The 18181-nt window shown below is 42.1% G+C and overlaps 1 protein-coding gene across 1 annotated transcript; it reads right to left on the reverse strand.

Moving 5' to 3' along the window:
- Window positions 1-1450: 1450 nt before the first annotated feature.
- On the reverse strand, window positions 1451-14566 carry LOC122123130 (cancer/testis antigen 55-like). The gene is made up of 6 exons (XM_042697537.1): window positions 14476-14566; window positions 14127-14314; window positions 9708-9914; window positions 7267-7402; window positions 2764-2876; window positions 1451-1642 (listed from the first exon to the last, which is right to left on the reverse strand). Exons 1-6 carry the CDS (start codon window positions 14564-14566, stop codon window positions 1451-1453), a joined length of 927 nt encoding a protein of 308 aa, XP_042553471.1.
- Window positions 14567-18181: the final 3615 nt, after the last annotated feature.

Raw genomic sequence — 18181 nt, forward strand, 5'->3', positions numbered from 1 at the left:
TCAAGTGTCAACAATACATGGCACATAAATTGGAAGCTGCAGAGTGAACCAGCAAATGAAAGCACTAAATCTGCAAGAAATTCACTGCTACTGGCTTCCTTTATCATTAAGTGGGGCACAAACCACTGGATGGAGGGTTTCTCTATTCCTATAAAGCAAACTCAGAGACAAAGTCTCTTTAGTAGAGACTAGGGGCTTTTGGTGGCATTATGACACCCAGGTCTGGGGCTGAGCCACAAGCCATCTCCCAGTGATGCCCAAAGCTCTGAAATAGCCCTCTCCACTACAGCGTGGTTGTGGCTTAAATGATCTTTTTTTTTTTGGGGGGGGGGTCCGGTCGTGGGGCCTGAACTCTGGGCCTGGGCGCTGTCCCTCAGCTCTTCAGCTCAAGGCTAGCGCTCTACCACTTGAGCCATAGCGCCACTTCCGGGTTTTTTCTTTTTGCTTATGTGGTGCTGAGGAATCGAACCCAGGGCCTCATGCATGCAAGGCAAGCGCTCTACCACTGAGCCACCTTCCCAGCCCTTGAATGATCTCTTAAGGGAGATCAAGGAGATTCATGGACTCCTCTTGCAGGACATTGGTAAGATCCTTCCCCATGCTCAAGTAACTTCCCCTTCCTGCAAGTGGCCCTGGGTTTGCCGTGATATAAATCTGCAGATGGTCTGGCACCTCCCCCATAAAGTGCCCACGGAGGTTAATGGACACCATGCATGGCTATGTTTTTGTTTAAAAAATCAACTGAGGTCTTCATGGGATGCTCAGCAACTTGATTCCTAGGAATTGGATGATGAACTAACCACACAGAAGCTCTACTGCTGCTGAAACCATTCATTTATTAAAGCTAGTAACATGTAATCTATCCCTATACCATCCAGGGACCAAACTAAAAACTTGCTGCTGGGTTAATGAAGAAAAGATACACAGCCCTGGAAACACACCCTCATCTTGATAGCACTTGCAGTCTGAATAGCATGGGAAGAAGGGCCATAGACATTAAATTCAAAAACCTGAGTAGGCATTAAGAGATGGAAAATGCTGTAGATAAAGAAACCCTGGACATACAGCATAAGGGGGACTCCAAACTAATGAGAGACTGTCACTTTAAATTATCGTGGCCCTTATGCCCTCCAGTTAGTTGCTTTGCCTCTGCAGGTGTATGATCAAAGGCCAAAGTTGGTACTAACAGCACAGAATTCACTATGACCCTGGAAACAAAGTGATTTACCTTAATGGCAGGGTTTTTTTTTTTCTTTTTTATAATCAAGAGCAACTTTAAGATATTTCTGATTGACAATGTACTTCCCTTAAGGTGGCTCATGGTCCCAAGGGAATGATCTAGGGTGTTTCCGAGAACAATTGTAGTTACATTTCTTTTAGACTTCATTAACCCAAAGTCCTACATGTCCCTAGAAGAAAAAGTGAATACAGAATATGAAAGGTGTGGTTACTATCCCATGTGCACTGGGGTCATGGAGATTGCTCTCCAAGAGAAGCCAGGCTGAGCACTCTCCACTACCAGCACGTTGACAAGGTCATGTATCTGAGGTTCATATCCAGCAGGAACTTCCAGAGAATCCAAGGTGTAAAAGATACTGTTGTCCACCACTCCATCTCTTCCATATACACAGGTAATGACGACCTGTGATAAGACATGATGAGATTCAATGTGGGAAAACATCGTCTAACCCAACAGGCTCTGTACATCCTGACTCCTGCTCTAACCTCTACGGCACACTACCTAATTACAAATTCCCAGCCTGTCAGGCACAATGGCAATACTGGGAGCGTTTTGACAATATCCCTGCACCCACATCCCACCTCACACCAATTATGGCAGAATCTCTGGGGCTCTGCTGGGAAACTCTGTTTTAATATATTACCCACCATGGCTACTAACTATAGGCGAGATTGAAAACTTGAAAGAGATTGAATAAGAAAGGAATTCATAAAGTAAGTATAAACTCTCACTTTTCTCTAATTCTATCAGCTCGTTCCTTCAGTTTTTCTTTTCAACAAAATTTAGGTTACCAACTCACATTCACTTTCAACTGTCCAAACCATATCCAGTGGTTATAGGTAAACCCTCTCATTCTTTCTCAACAGTTAATTGAGCCTAATCATTTTGCTGATTTAATGCATATCCTATGGAACTAGGAAAATGGAGAATAGGGATAGGATTGGGAGGGATGGGGGAGAATGATGAAAGGGATGACATCAAAATGCACTGTACTGAAAACTGATTTGTTGAATGGTAACCCCTTTATAAAATTAAAGATAATGAAAATATGCTAAAAATAAAACATTTACTACCTCTCAAATCAACTATGAAACTTTGGTCTTAATAATAAGTAGAATATACATTAGATTTCAAGTATTTCCTTTCAATTTTTCAATTATTATTAGTTTTTTAATCAGTCCTGGGGCCTGAACTCTGAGCCTGGGCACTGTCCCTCAGCTCTTCAGATAAAGGCTAGCATTCTAACACTTGAGCCACAGTGCCACTTCCTGCTTTTTCTGCTTATGTGGTGCTGAGGAATTGAACCCAGCGCCTCATGCATGCAAGGCAAGCACTCTACCACTGAGCCACCTTCCCAGCCCCTCTTTTCAATCTTTTAATGAGAGAATAGGCTTCCTTTTGGTGACATATCCCTTTTATATTAGATGTCCCAACACATCCGGTAGAATCCTAGCAACAGAAATTATCACCATAGGATGGATAAGAAGATACAAAGGACCAGTACTTTTTTGCACAGGAAATACCTCATACACATGCTTGTGTCTCAGAGGCTTCACAGACACGGCCTGCCTGCGCTGCATTTCTGCCTGGAAGGAAAACACAACCTCCAGCAGGTCACCCTCGTAAGGCTCAAAATCTAAAACAGATAAAGAGAGAAATCCATTTAGAATAGATGAATTACTTGCTGTAAGGCCACATTTCACAAGTCGCTCTGTCATTCCTAAAAACAGTTTCTATTACATCTAATGTCCATCTTGAATGTTTAAAGGCCATTAGCCTACTTCAGATGTTGATTCTCCTCCACTAATTTCACAAATTCATGTGAGATAAAGTACTTTAAGCCAGTCCTTCTGTGGGCATTGCATTATTAGGCAGAGCTGAAATATCTTTGCCAGAAACTGAGTATACTGTTATAAATTCAGTGTTGAAATCTGATGCTGGAGATAAAAACCATTTGTTTTGGCTATGCTAATACAAATACAAAATTGGCCAACAAAGCATCATGGTGAACATGCATTCTTGGAAAATCAGAAACTAATAGAACCAAAATGTACTTGGCATTGCTTTTGTTGAAAACATCATCAATAACTGCATGCAAAAATGCTGTGATATTCTCACAATATAAACTGAACATCTAATAATAATTTCCAAGATATGAATATGTATATATAGATACAAATTAACAGAAGTCCAGAACATGGGGGAATGAATGCAAAAAACACTGAAACCGGGGCTGGGAAGGTGGCTCAGTGGTAGAGTGCTTGCCTTGCATGCATGAGGCCCTGGGTTCAATTCCTCAGCACCACATAAGCAGAAAAAAAAGCCGGAAGTGGCACCGTGGCTCAAGTGGTAGAGTGCTAGCCTTGAGCTGAAGAGCTGAGAGACAGAGCCCAGGCCCAGAGTTCAGGGCCCACGACCGGATACACAAAAAAAAAAAAAAAAAAAAAAAAAAAAATTAAAAGAAAAAACACTGAGACCAACAAGGCCACACTAGTTTTCTTTTTATGCCGTTCTAGAATATGAGCTTCCCAACAGGCTTGGTTCTCTGAAGGGCTACCGTGTGAACCAATCCAATTGGGCAAGTCTTTTTTTTTTTAATGAGTTTTAAGATTGGGCTGAAGTTAGAAAAATCAGTAAAAATCAGTTAGGAATCTTTTTTTTCTTGTTTTGCTGATTGAATCCAGTGCTCTGAGCATGCCATCTAGCTACATCTCCAGGCCATCAATTGGAAATGTTTATTTTAAAAAGTCAACAGGTAGCTGGGTGACAGTGGCTCAGGTCTGTAATCCTAGTTATTCAGCAGGCTGAGATATGAAGATCACAGTTCAAAGCCAGCCCAGGCAAGAAAGTCCATGAGAATGTTATCTCCAATTAACCACCAAAACCCAGAAGTAGAGCTGTGGCTAAAGTGGTAGATCACTAGCCTTGAGAAAAAAAAAAATCAAGGACAATACATAGGCCCTGAGTTCAAGCCCCAGTACTGGCAAAAAATCATCATCATCGTCATCATCAGGTATACCAGTAAAATTCAATTTTGAAACTTGTAGAGAATTTCAATTCTTGTTGAAATTTGCAAATAAAATGATGCAATGAAACTGGGTGATGGAGCTGGGCACTGGGGGCTCATGCCCGTAATCCTAGCTACTCAGGAGGCTGAGATCTGAGGATCACAGTTCAAAGCCAGCCCAGACAGAAAAGTCCATGAGACACTTTTTTGTTGTTGTTGGTCATGGGTCTTGAACTCTGGGCCTGGGTGCTATCCCTCAGCTCTTCGGCTCAAGGATAGTGTAGTGCTCTACCACTTGAGCCAAAGCTCCACTTCTGGTTTTCTGAGTAGTTTATTGGAGATAAGAGTTTCTTGGAAGTTACTGCCCAGGCTGGCTTTGAACTGTGATCCTCAGATCTCAGCCTCCTGAATAGCTAGGATTACAGGCATGAGCCACCGGTGCCCCACTTCCATCAGACTCTTATCTCCACTTAACCATCAAAAAACCAGAAGTGGCACTGTGGCTCAAGTGGTAGAAACTGAGTGATGGTCTGTAGAGACATCTCACTGTGGCAAGGGTCTTTTCTCTGTGTGTTCCAGTCATGGAGGGGCTTGAACGCAGGGTCTTGGTGCTATCCCTTAGCTATTTAAGCTCAAGGCCCATACTGTATCACTTAAGCCACAGTTCTACTACCAGCTTTGTTATTTGGAGATTTCCTTTCCAAACTAACTTCAAACCACAATCTTCAAATCTCAGCCTCCTGAATAGCTATCATTACAGGCATGAGCCGCTGGCACCCTGTGTAGCTAGAGTCTAATATTTAGTACTGGCTCACCAAACTGCAGTCACTTTGTCCTATAGTTCCTAGAACATGCCAATAGTTTCTTCATATCAACAGGTTTGCCTCACCTTTCCCTAGCTTGGAACATTTTCTGTGGCTGGCTTTTCTTACCCTTCACATCTCAGCTCAACTGTCACCGCTTCAGAGCAGTGTTCCCTGATCTGTTCTCTATAGTAAACCCTACACCAACCCCAATTTTACAATCACAGTACCTTGCTACCTCTGAAGAACAGATTTTTTTCATTGGATAGGGAATCATTCTTGCTGTCTTTAACCACCACATTAGGATGAACGTGTTACGAAAACAATACTTTAGAAGAAGGGATAGTGGTAAATATGTATAAATGTATAACTCAGTCATATCTTTGGTATTATTGACATGTTCAGCATTGTTCATCTTGACAATGTTTCTAGCAAGGCTACCATTGCTGGTTACTTCCTGTTGGCATGGTAACAAGATACCAAGAAACTGCCATTGGACCTTAGCACTCACATGGATCTTTCCTCACAGAATTGAGAATTTAAGAGCAAACAGATCATAAAATTCTAGCTATGATCAGATAATTATCTTTGGGGTCTGTCTGGGATACCAACTAAAATCAACTTCTGACTTTCACATCTAAGAACAGTATAACTGGAAATACAATTGTGTGACTGAAAAATGTCCTATTTTGTATCCAAGGTAGATGGTAGTTGATTAGACATAAGCAGGTACATTTTATTCTTGCTTCCAATTTAACTTTCCAAATCCAGCCTAGCCGGGGATGGCAGGAGCATGGAGTTAAGATGAAACAGTTCCTAGCCTAAGCAACCTTCCTCAGTGTATAACAGTGTTCTCCCTGCTCTGCTAAGTAACATCATTCGCATCATGTCATGCTAAGGCATTTCCATGCCCATCACCAAAGAAAAATGATAAGTACCCCACAGGCAAAATTCTTCCATCTCTCCACCCCTCATGGTCAGACCTCTATCACACTGAACCAAACTCAAATGCCATTTTTATATTAGTAAATTCTTTCTTTTTTAGTCGATCATGGGGCTTGAACTCAGAGCCTAGGCACTGTTCCTGAGCTCTTTTGCTCAAGGCTAGTGCTCTACCATTTTGAGCCACACCTCCACTTCCGGTTTTCTGGTGGTTACTTGGAGAGAAGAGTTTCACAGGCTTTCTTTCCTGGGCTGGCTCAGATCTCAGCCTCCTGAGTAGCTAAGATTATAGGCATGAGCCACCAGCACCCAGCAACAAACTAATTCTTTAGGAAGAAAAAATGAAACATTGTATCTACTATTAGCAAAAACAGTTCAACAACAGATACACAAACACATACACATTAAAACAGGAGTATCTTCAAACTATATTTTAAAGCATTTTCAGTATAAATATTATCCTGGCAAACTTGTAATATTGTTAGTTACATTAGAAATTTGATACAAAAGTTTCATAAATAATAGTAACTTCCTGAAATAAATGCCAGTGTAATAAAGGATACCATGAGTTATTTTTTTTTTTGGTTTTGTTTGTGTGTGTGTGTGTGTGTGTGTGTGTGTGTGTGTGTGTGTGTTTTGTCGGTTGTGGAGCTTGAACTTAGGGCCTGGGCACTGTCCTTGAACCTCTTTGTGCTCAAGGTTAGTGCTCTACCACTGAGTCACGGTGCCACTTCAGTTTTCGAGTGCTTAGTTGGAGGTAAGTCTCACAGAGATTTTTCTGCCCAGGCTGGCTTTGAACCATGATCCTCAGATCTCAGCCTCGTGAGTAGCTGGTTAATGCCTGTTACTCAGGAGGCTGAAATCTGGAGGATTGCCATTTTGAGGCCAGCCTCAGCACAAAAATCTGAGAGATTTCATCTCCAAAATAACCAGAGAAAGAACTAGGCTGCAGGCATGCCTCTAGTAGTGTGTGAGCCAAGCAAAGCCAAATGAATGGAAGGACCTATGTTCAAACACCAGTATATTCAAAAATTAAAATAATAAAATACTATGTATTTGTTCCTAATTGTCATACTCCAAAATGTCCATATCCAAACATGCAAGGGTGCTTGATGAAAACCAAATATATCAGAAACTTAGTTCAAGTATTAAAATCATCTCATCAAATAAGTATACACCCTGGAGAAGGTGCTCCTAACTACCTCCAAATCTAACTGATAATATTTAGAAGTTACATAAGACCTAATTTCAAATTTCACAAAACGTAAACTTACCTTTACAAACAACATCCAGAGAGAAGCAAGTTGTGTGCTTAATATACTTATCAACACCCACTCCAGAAGTAACAGAGCCAAAGGTAAGATTGGATGCTGATGGTCCATCACAATAATCTTCACAGACAGCATCCACCTATGAGTTAGAGAAAGACTTGCTTCAAACATGACACAGGTTATAAAAATAAGCTGAGATCATTAAGGATGAAAAAATAGTTTAAACAAATATAAACAGTGGAGAGTATATTTTTCAATATTTAAAAATTCCAATATTTATACAGGCATGATTGTTGTAATGGTTGTAAGGGAACACAACAAAATGATTTCTCAAATGACACAGAAAACTAAACTTACAGGAATATCTACAAAAATCCCCCAAACTAGCCAGGCATTGGTGGTTCAGGCCTATAATCCCAAGTAATTAGCAAGCTGAGATGTAAGGATCATGGTTCAAAGCCAGCCTGGGAAGGAAATATCCTGAGACTCCTATCTCCAATCAAGCATCAAAAACTAAAAACTGGAAGTGGAACTGTGGATCAAGTGATAGAGCGCTAACCTTGAGAACAAAGCTCAGGGACAGTGCCCAGGCCCTGAGTTCAAGATCCAGGAAGGACACCAAAACAAAACAAACAAACAAATGACCAAACTGCTGGGCACTGGTAGCTCACACCTGTAATCCTAGCTACTCAGGATGCTTAGATCTGAGGGTTACAGTTCAAAGCCAGCCTTAGCAGGAAAGTCCATGAGATTTTTTTGCGGGGGGGAGGGGGTCCAGTCGTGGGCCTGAACTCTGGGCCTGGGCACTGTCCCTCAGCTCTTCACCTCAAGGCTAGCGCTCTACCACTTGAGCCACAGTGCCACTTCTGGCTTTTTTCTGCTTATGTGGTGCTGAGGAATCGAACCCAAGGCCTCATGCATGCAAGGCAAGTGCTCTACCACTAAGCCACCTTCCCAGCCCTCCATGAGCCTCTTATCTCCAATTAACCACTGAAAAAAAATCTGGAAGTGGAACTATGGCTTAAGTGGTAAAATGCTAGACTTGAGCAAAAAATTTCAAGGAGAGTCTCTAGGCCCTGAGTTTAAGCCCTAAGACCAACACACAAAAGAAAACCCAAAACACGTGGGTTCTGATGACTTATGCCTGTAATCCTAGCTACTAAGAGAATGAAATCTGAGGATCCTGGTTCAAAGCCAGTACAGGCAGGATAAGTCTTTGAGACTATCCCCAATTAGCCATCAAAAAGCCAGAAGTGGAGCTGTGGCTCAAGTAGTAGAACATGAGTCTTCAGCAAAAGACCTCAAGGACATCACTCAAGCCCTGAGGTCAAGCTCCAGAGCCACCACTCTCTCTCCCTCTCCCTCTCCCTCTCCCTCCTTCCCTCTCTCTCTCTCCAAAACATAAATAAAAATTACAGCAGGAAAACCAAGCTAGCAAATGATAAAATATGCTATAATGTTTCAGAAATGCAAACCATTTGATCATAACTAAGGATAATTAAGTGGGTATGTTAGACTTTCCCCATGAGGTTGTGTTCAATGGCATGAGGGGCATTTGAACTTGGTGAAGGAAAGGTGAATCCTTACATTCAGCATATACATGGGAGCAGAAAGTCATTCACAAAAGTCTGCATCCTTCTCTCCCTTGCTACACTTAAACTAATGCCAGATAGACTATTCAAATGTAAACAACTTTCACAGGACTAATCTGTGATAAATATGTGAGGGGTAAATTGTGACTGCCGCTAAAAGTCAATGTTGAAGGGTAAACTTGGGAGATAAGCCCACCATAAAGGTCCTGAAACTCAAATTTACCTAACATGCAAATACTTCTAATATCCGTGGCAAGTAATTCTGAGAAGTTGCTCTATTTTCCCCAAACTGATAAGGAAATACAAGTAAAAATTATTCCTTAGATGGTCAAAATTTTCAGAGATTGATAGTATACAAATTGTCCCATCCAGCTGCTTACAGTGTCAGTACAGTGACAATAGTAAAGCTGGACACAAGAGGCTCATGCCTGATATCAGGAGGCCAAGCTCCAGAGGACCTTGGTTCAAAGCCAGCCTGGGAAGAAAAGTCCTCAGACTCTGTCTCCAATTAACCAGCAAAAAGCTGGGCTGATGGCCAGTCAATCACATTTCTACAAATACAAAGATCCATTACATGTGAGGGGAAAATAAGGAAATTACAGGAAAATATATACACTGATTTATTACTAATCATGTTTTAAATAAAAAGAACAGATAAGATATATAATTGACACTTTTGCTAAATAGACAGCACCAGTAAAATGAAAGCAGATGTCTCCTGCATTCATGTTAGTTGCGAATGAAATCCTATTCTCCCTCCATTCCCTTAGGTCTCTTCAGAGAGGCTGGAGAAATAGCATCAATGCTGACTTCCCAAAAACACAGATCATCTCGATCTCACAGAAATCTTACTTTGATTGTTTTCCATCCACGGCCTGTTTCATCTTCCTCCACTATGGCAATAACTTTTTGTCCAATGTGCAAAGGGACATTGCCAGTCACATCTTCCTTACTGAAGAAAATGGACTCATCAATCCAGCCATGGTCATTAAAGACTCTTGTCACAACTCCTTTCACAGCTTTTACCTTGATGGTCTCTGCAATGTAAACACATAGGAACTTGAGTTAATTAAAAATGCATGCATGCACTACTAATAAGCCCTACCAGAGTGCTGGGAATGTGGCTTAGTGGTAGAGTGTTTGCCTAGCATGCATGAAGCCCTGGGATGGATTCCTCAGTACCACGTAAACAGAAAAGGCCAGAAGTGGCACTGTGGCTCAAGTGGCAGAGTGCTAGCCTTGAGCAAAAGAAGCTCAGGGACAGTGCCTAGGCCCTGAGTTAAGCACAGTGGCTTCAGAACAAAAGCATTTGAGTGCAGAAGCTAAGAGCAGAGTTTGGGACCCAACTGCTTGCCTTTGAACTGCAGCTCCTCCCCTCATCTTCTGTAGAATAAGCATTTTTGTTAACAGGTGCAACTGGTACCCATCTATATAATCAGGATATTGCCAACACTGTCCTTGCTGAGGATAGAGCTCCATGGTACACTGTTTGCCTAGCAAGCACAATGCTCTGGCTTCTACTTCAGCACCATAAAGAGAAAAGGAAAACAATGCAAAAAGAAAAACTCAAACTATATTGTCTGTCACTTATGCTGGTTATAAATATTAAGTAACATGTGCATATATGTGCGTTGCAAATATCAGGTTCTCCTTTAATTCAGAGAAGCCATAGGAAGAGATTGCCAGGCCTGATGAGGTCATGGGAGGTCATGCTTTGATCACAGGTTCTCCTGTTTATAGACTCAGCAAGACACAGTTTACAGGCTTGTCCTCCAGGGCAGCATCATTTACTTGAGCACACTGGCAGCACACTGTCCAGCAGTGGTATACAGGATATGTACTGTGTGTACTGTGTGATGATTTCTTGGAAGGAGGTCTAGGCCCCAGACCCATATATATCATGGCAAAGTACACATGGCACAACAAACATGCAAACTGCCTAAAACTGTGAAGGCCACCCACAGTTTAGAACCTTTGTTGCTTCCCTATCTGCATCTAGAAATCCAGAAAATCCATTATTCTTATGCAATTTCATCATTATCAACAACAGCATCCAATACAGCATCTGGAGATTTTTTTTTTTTTTTTTTTTTTTTTTTTTGTCGGTTGTGGGGCTTGAACTCTGGGCCTGGGCGCTGTCCCTCAGCTCTTCAGCTCAAGGCGAGCACTCTACCACTTGAGCTACAGCGCCACTTCCGGTTTTCTGGTGGTTTATTGGAGATAGGAGTCTCACGGTCTTTCCTGCTCGGGCTGGCTTTGAACCGTGATCCTCAGATCTCAGCCTCCTGAGTAGCTAGGATTACAGGCGTGAGCCACCAGCGCCCGGCCATCTGGAGATTTTTAAACACTGGCCAGACAAAGCACATAGACAGGTGCAAAATATAAGGTCTAGCTCAAATGTGCCCCTACTCTCTTTGCCTTTGTTTCTTTCCTGACTGAATACTTAGGTGTTTTAAAGTGGTTGTTGTATTTTCTTTTTACCTGCTTGAAGCTTGAACTCAGGACTGGAGTGCTGTCCCTGAGATTTTTTTTTGCTCAAGGTTAGCGCTCCACCACTCCAGCCACAGAACAACTTCCAGTTTCTTCAAAGTTTGTTGGAGATAAGAATCTCACACACTTTCCTGCCTAGGCTTTCAACTGTGATCCTCAGATCTCAGCCTCCTGAGTAGCTAGGATTATACACAACTGGTACAGAGCTGAATTTTTTTTTTTCTGCAGTTACAGATGGAACCCAAGACCTTTACATTCTAGGAAAACACCATAACCTACACACTCACCAGCCCTTGGGTGTACTTCTTTTGTTGTTAAGGTTTTGTTTTTGTGTCTGTATATGTATGTGTGGCACTGTTAGAACTCAAGTCCTTAGGCTTGCTAGGCAGGCACTCTATCACTGAGACACCTCAGTAGGTTTTGATTGAACATAGTTATTACACCACAGTTTGCAATCTGATCCAGTATCTTTTCTAGCACCTGCAGTGGACCACAGTACCTCTGATACCTTTCCAGGGACTTGGGTTCATAGACCCGATGGCTGAAAAGAAGCATCAGTAAGACAGATTATAGAATCAGAAGCCAAAAGCCAGGCGCTGGTGGCTCATGCCTATAATCCTAGCTACTCTGGAGGCTGAGTTCTGAGGATTGTGGTTCAAAGCCAGCCAGGGCAGGAAAGTCTGTGAGACATTTTTTTTTTGTCGGTAGTGGGGCTTGAACTCTGGGCCTGAGCATTGTCCCTCAGCTCTTCAGCTCAAGGCTAGCACTCTACCACTTGAGCTACAGCGTCACTTCTGGTTTTCTGGTGGTTTACTGGAGATAAGAGTTTCACGGACTTTCTTGCCCGGGCTGGCTTTGGACCGTGATCCTCAGATCTCAGCCTCCTGAGTAGCTAGGGTTATAAGCGTGAGCCACCAGTGCCTGTCACTTGTGAGACTCTTATCTCCAATAAACCACTCAGAAAACTGGAAGTGGCACAGTGGGTCAAGTGGTAGAGCACTAGCTTTGAGCTGAAGAGCTGAGGGACGGCGTTCAGGCCCAGAGTTCAAGCCCCATAACCACCAAAAAAAAAAGAGAGAGAGAGAGAATCAGAAGCCAAGGAAATAGTTGCTGCTTGAAAAGATGTGTCAAATTTATTAATTGAAATCAAGGAGATCTGATTCAAACATAACTAAGGCAAAAAGGATTGGGGTATATCCAAGAACAGTGCCAACCTAGCAAAAGCAAATCCTTGAGTTTCAACCCCAGAGCTATGTGAAAAATAAAAAGATACCACTATATAGGTACTCAGTGCCAGACTCAGGCTTTTAGTGTACAAAAGTGAACAAGTTTGGAGAGTACATATCCCTGATCAGCTAATGTGCCGGTTTTATCCTCAATTCAGCAGAGCACAGAGGTAAGACTTTTAGAAGGACATTGCATAATTTGGCTCTAATTTCAATAATGACTAATAATGATTATCCCATTCAGAAGTCTGAAGATTACTGGATTTAGGAGGAAGGAGCTGTTTATAGAAGAAATTTTTCTCTCAACTTCCTGGCTGCCATGAGGTGAGCAGGTTCTAACACATGTTTCCCACCACAAGTGAAGGTCAATTGTCTCTGTGTAAACCTTCAGATCTCACAAGCCAAGCTCGATAGGAAATGTACTCATTACTTTATGTAACTGTAATCCCTCTGTATAGTATTTTACAATAAAAAACATATAAATATGTGTGTGTGTATATAATACATATATAATATATAATATACATGATAGATAGGTATATATCTATCATGTATATTATATATATATAAAGAACTTACAAGCCAAGATAAATCCTCCTTCTTTGCATTTGATTTTGTCAGGTATTTTGTCATAGTGACAGAAAAAATGCTGTCACAAGTAAATATACATGCATGCCCCCTAAGAAAGAAAATAAAATTTGCCCTCATATATTCAGACCCAATACAACTGTAAATATAAAAGAAATCGTTGCCTGCAAGTCTTTGAGACAGGAGTCTCCCTGCAGTCATGGCTTCCTAATAAAGACTCCCAATTTGACCTCTCAAAAAAAAATCTTTCTATATTCATTGCATTTAGGAGGCTGAGGTAGATGATCATGAGTGTGATGCTGGCATGGACTACAAGTGAATATACCCTGTCTAAAAAGAATGTTAATGCCAGGTGGCAGTGGCTCACTTCCATAATCCTAGCTACTCAGCACTCTGAGATCTGAGTATCACAGTTCAAAGCCAGCCAGTGAAAGGAAGTTTTCCTACTCTTATTTCTAATTAACCAAAAAAAGCTGGAAATGGAGCCTGTGGCTCAAATGTTAAGAGTGGTAACCTTGAGCCAAAAATATCAGGGACAGCACCATGGCCCAGAATTCAAGCCCCAGGATAGCACAAATAAAAGAAATCCTAGAGGACTAATTATGATCAAGAAATATTCTATACATAAATGGGCTTGTTAAAATGGGGGGGGGGGGCGGGGAGAAACCAGGAATCTGTGCCCATTCATTTGACATCTATGGGGAAAATGTTCGAAGGTACCTGGAGAAGTTGGGGGAGGGGAAAGGCAGCTTCTGAAGAAACTATATTTTCCTTTTTTTTGAGAATGTCTTATGCAACCCAATCCAGCCACTAATTCAAGATCTTCTTGCCTCTACTTCCCAAGTGCTGGACCTACTCATATTCGCCATGATATACTGCACAAAGACTTTTCCTCACTGCATTAAGACCACTTTGAAATAGAGAGTTAGGATTGTGGATAGATGTAAATTGGTCCAGCACTTCAGACACAGGAGTGGGGGCGTGTTGTTGTATGGTTGCGAGATGAGAATCGTGGGAGAGGCAGTGGGAAATCCGGGTAGCGAATGCGGACGAATTGAATGAGGGGCATCTGAACATGGAGGTTGAGAAAGTAGTAGGCCGGAGTGAGGATGGGGGACAAAGAAGCAGGAATGGCACTATTTGGGTTGGAGGCAACTGTGGGAGATGAAGGGCGGACTCAAGAAGTCGGAGATGCTAACGTTTTAAGATGGCGTCCCTCCGGGTGCTGAGAGGCCTACACAGTCCCCGAAGCCCCAGACTGGCCTCAATGGGCCAGTCCCTCGGTGAGGAAAAACATGAGGTGAAACGTGAGGTACCTTCCAGGAGACACTTGTGCTGCTCCTTCTCATCCTCTGACATGGTCCGCTTTCCAAAGAAACTGAGAGCTTTGGACAAAAACCGATGCATGTTCCTGTGGTGGGTGAGGCCTGACCTCCAAAACCCTCTAGTGTAAGAGAAGCTTCTGTCGGTCTCTCTCTCCTGTGAGCGAACGAGCGAGCGGAAAAGAACGCCGTGGCTCAGCCAATGGGGTGCGTTTTTATCATTGATGACCAATGAGAACCATCCGGTGAGTAGGCGGGACTTCACGTGTTGTGCTGTCACGTGGCATGCGGTAGGGAGGCACTGGAGTTGGAAGGCCAGCTTCAAATTCCCGCCAATTGGACCTTGCTGTACATTTTCTTCCTATAGGTTCTGCTCTGTGGGACTTTTCTGGAAGGCCAGCGCCTGCCTCACAAAATACAGCAGCAAACTGCCTTGAGTATGTAGACGGGCTCCAAGGCCTAGCTCCAAGATTGCCATCTTCCATGTCTCAGTGCCTCTAGATCCTTTTCTTTTTCCTCATGCACCAGTCTTATGTCCCACACCCACTCCATCCCGGCATCTCTAAGCAAGGGCCCTGTTCACTGTTAAATGTTAACATAGATGACATAGAAAAACCAAACTTTCGCATTTAATTGACCTCAAAACACAAGCTGGCTGCCAGAGCTGCTTATGAGCTGGGGCTATAATACAACACAGCAACCATAGTAGTTCTGAGAGATGATATCGGTGTAAGAGATCTGTCAAGGATGACCAGTGATGCACCACTACGTGGGGTATTCCACTACGTGGAATCTTTGGTGGCTTTTGATATTTTTTTTTTGTATGAAGACCCAAGCACCTCTGATTTCTTTCAGGCTGTGAAACAGTTCCATGAGAAGGACATGAATTTCTCAAGCCCATTAATAGAGAATGATACAGTGAATCTTATTCCTTTGTACAAGCTTGACTAGTCTGGAGCTCCATATGGCCTTAGAATCTAATAAAAAGGCCAGAATCAGTCTTCCTGCCCTTTCTCACCAGCATGAACCCTGCATTAGGATACAAGGATTCATTAGTTCTGTCTGCAGTAGCAAGCAGGCAGCAGGGAATTAATAAAGCAGGCATGCCTGTAATCCCTGTACTCTGGAGGCAGAGATAGGATGATCTGTAATCAGCTTCAGTTGCAAAGTTACATCTTATCTCAAAAAACAAAAATAAAAAACCCCAAACCAGGCAAGCTGTTGTATTTCTTATGCTAAGCAAGCAAACAGAGACAGAGAGCTGCAGGAAAACTGGTTGACCAATTACCAAAAAGATGATGGCAAATCTAACCAAGGACTGTCCTTGAGCTTCATTGTACCTTCATTGTATATAATCAGTTAACATAGGATCTCTGCCCAGTTGTGTGTGTGTGTGAGTGTGTATGTGTGTGTGCAAGATGATACTTCTTTATTAAAAAGTCTCCTATAAATAAGCACTTATTTTAAGTCATTTCAGAATACTTGATATCATATGTATGTGACTAAAATGTACATATAGTTAAGAACTCACTGAGCTTTCTATAAATGTGTAAACATTTTGCTAGTGGAACTGATCTGACTATTCATCCACTAATGCTAAGAGGCCAAAGCAATGAAAGATAAGAGCTAAGAAAACAGCCACTATTTTGGTCCTTGCTCTCTGTAATCATCCAGAACCCAGGAGATGATGGATCCCTCTAGAGCAACTCTTCTAAGTCATCCATCATCCTGATCAGGGAGGCTGCAGAGACCTTGGAGGTTGGACTCTAATGAGTGTATTTTCTACAAGAGAAAAATCATTAGAGAATTCAAGGGAAATCTGCCTCTTTATCTTTAATAGGCTTACTCATTCAGATCACAATGTTCTTAAATTAGGGGAATGTTATTTATAGCAGTTTTATTGAGATCTATTTCATATACCATACAATTCACCTATTTAACTCAATGTTTACTTCTTCAGTTAGTTTTGAGAGTTTATGCCTTTTTAATAATTTCTCTATTCTATGGAGGTCATCTAAACTTTTGGCATAAAATCATTCATAGAAGTTTCTACTGCTTTTTTTTTCTGGAGCTTGAACTCAGGGTCTGAGCACTATTTCTGAGGTGTCTTTTGCTTTTAAATCAAAGCTAATGCTCTACCCCATAAGCCACAGCTCCACTTCCAGCTTTTTTTTTTGGCAGTAATTAGAGATAAGAGTCACATGGGCTTTCCTGCTGGGGTTAGCATTGAACCATAATCCTCACATCTCAGCCTCCTAAGTAACTAGGATTATAGGCATCAGCCAGGTATCATCCACCGGTGCTCAGCTCAGCTTCTTCCACTGCTTTATTTGCAGGGGGGGGGGGGGGGGGAGGGGGCGGGGAGGGAGGGGAGGTCTGGTCGTGGGGCCTGAACTCTGGGCCTGGGCGCTGTATCTCAGCTCTTCACCTCAAGGCTAGTGCTCTACCACTTGAGCCACAGCATCACTTCCAGCTTTTTTCTTTTTGCTTATGTGGTGCTGAGGAATCGAACCCAGGGTCTCAGGCATGCAAGGCAAGCACTCTACCACTGAGCCACCTTCCCAGCCCCCTTCTACTGCTTTTATAGATAGGTTTGTCCTGTAATTCCTGAGATTAATAATTTGTATCTTTTTTAGTCCATCCATCTTATAGTCTTGCTGATTATCCAGAACATTTCAAATAATTAATTTTTGTTTTGTTGGTTTTCTCAGGTGTGTTTTTGTTCAGCATTTCATTTATATACACATTTATTCTTTTTATTTCTTCCCTTTTGCTTGATTGGGTTAAGTCCCTTTTCTTTTTTGCAGTTTCTTATTGTTGTAAGGTGAATCCAGTTGGGAATCCAGTCAGAAGAAAACAGAAAAGCCATATGTTGAAAGATCAAATCGAGAGTCTTTATTTGAAGGCCACTGACCGCATGGTAGACTCCTGTCTGAGAGACAAGGAGCCCAGAACAGAGCTTACACCAAACTTTTTTTTTTGTCTTTTTTGGTACTGGGGATCGAACCCAGGATATTGCACTTGCTAGGCAAGCGCTTTGCCACTGAGCTACATCCCAGCCTATACACCAAACTTTTAAAGACAAAAATGACATGTTTAGGTGGTGACAAAGCTCCAACATAAATAAGAGGCACCAAGAAAGACTCCAGAAGCAAGATTTCCCTGGGGCTAAACAACATGATACATTTACATATCCTCTCTGGGTCTAAAAAACAAGGTTTATCTGCAGTTCAAAGGGTGGTTGTCTCACCTCTAGGCCTTGGTAGCTGGGTAGACAGCACCCTTCATCTGGTTAGGCACCAGGATTGCTGGGAAAAGAAGGTGACTTACTTAGAGCTACGCTATCCTTTACTTCATTCCTTACTGTTTTTATGTACATGAAATCAAATAATTGATTTCTCAGAGAGCTGCATCAGGCCCTATAAAGTTTTAGGTGAGAAAAGGACCATGCAGAGAGGCATAAAAGGATTAACAGGAAAATTTATTGGAGTATGCTCCCAGGCAAACTCCCTGGTCAGGATCAGAGAGGTCATACTGAATTTGGTTGTAGCAGAGCTTTATAGGTAGGGTAAAAGTAGAACTTGTAGTGAGCGGGGACTTGTAGCACATAGCTTGTTTTGCCCATTTGAAGGGTTTTAGGCCAGTGCGCTGTAAGAATGGTTGATTCAGATGGTGTTTTTGATAGGGAAATGGTATATCT

This window comes from Dipodomys spectabilis, unplaced genomic scaffold, assembly GCF_019054845.1.
Source record: "Dipodomys spectabilis isolate Male_0828 unplaced genomic scaffold, ASM1905484v1 ptg000221l, whole genome shotgun sequence".
In the NCBI taxonomy this organism is placed as follows: domain Eukaryota; kingdom Metazoa; phylum Chordata; class Mammalia; order Rodentia; family Heteromyidae; genus Dipodomys; species Dipodomys spectabilis.

Bases quoted from the DNA above. Each gene is read 5' to 3' on its own strand.
- LOC122123130 (XM_042697537.1), bottom strand. From the start codon at position 14,566: ATGCATCGGTTTTTGTCCAAAGCTCTCAGTTTCTTTGGAAAGCGGACC. The intron at 9,915-14,126 runs GTCTGAAGTGCT...AATTAACTCAAG, and splicing joins CAACACGCCCCCACTCCTGT to TTCCTATGTGTTTACATTGC. The intron at 7,403-9,707 runs GTAAGATTTCTG...TCTAACTCATAG, and splicing joins GTGGATGGAAAACAATCAAA to GTGGATGCTGTCTGTGAAGA.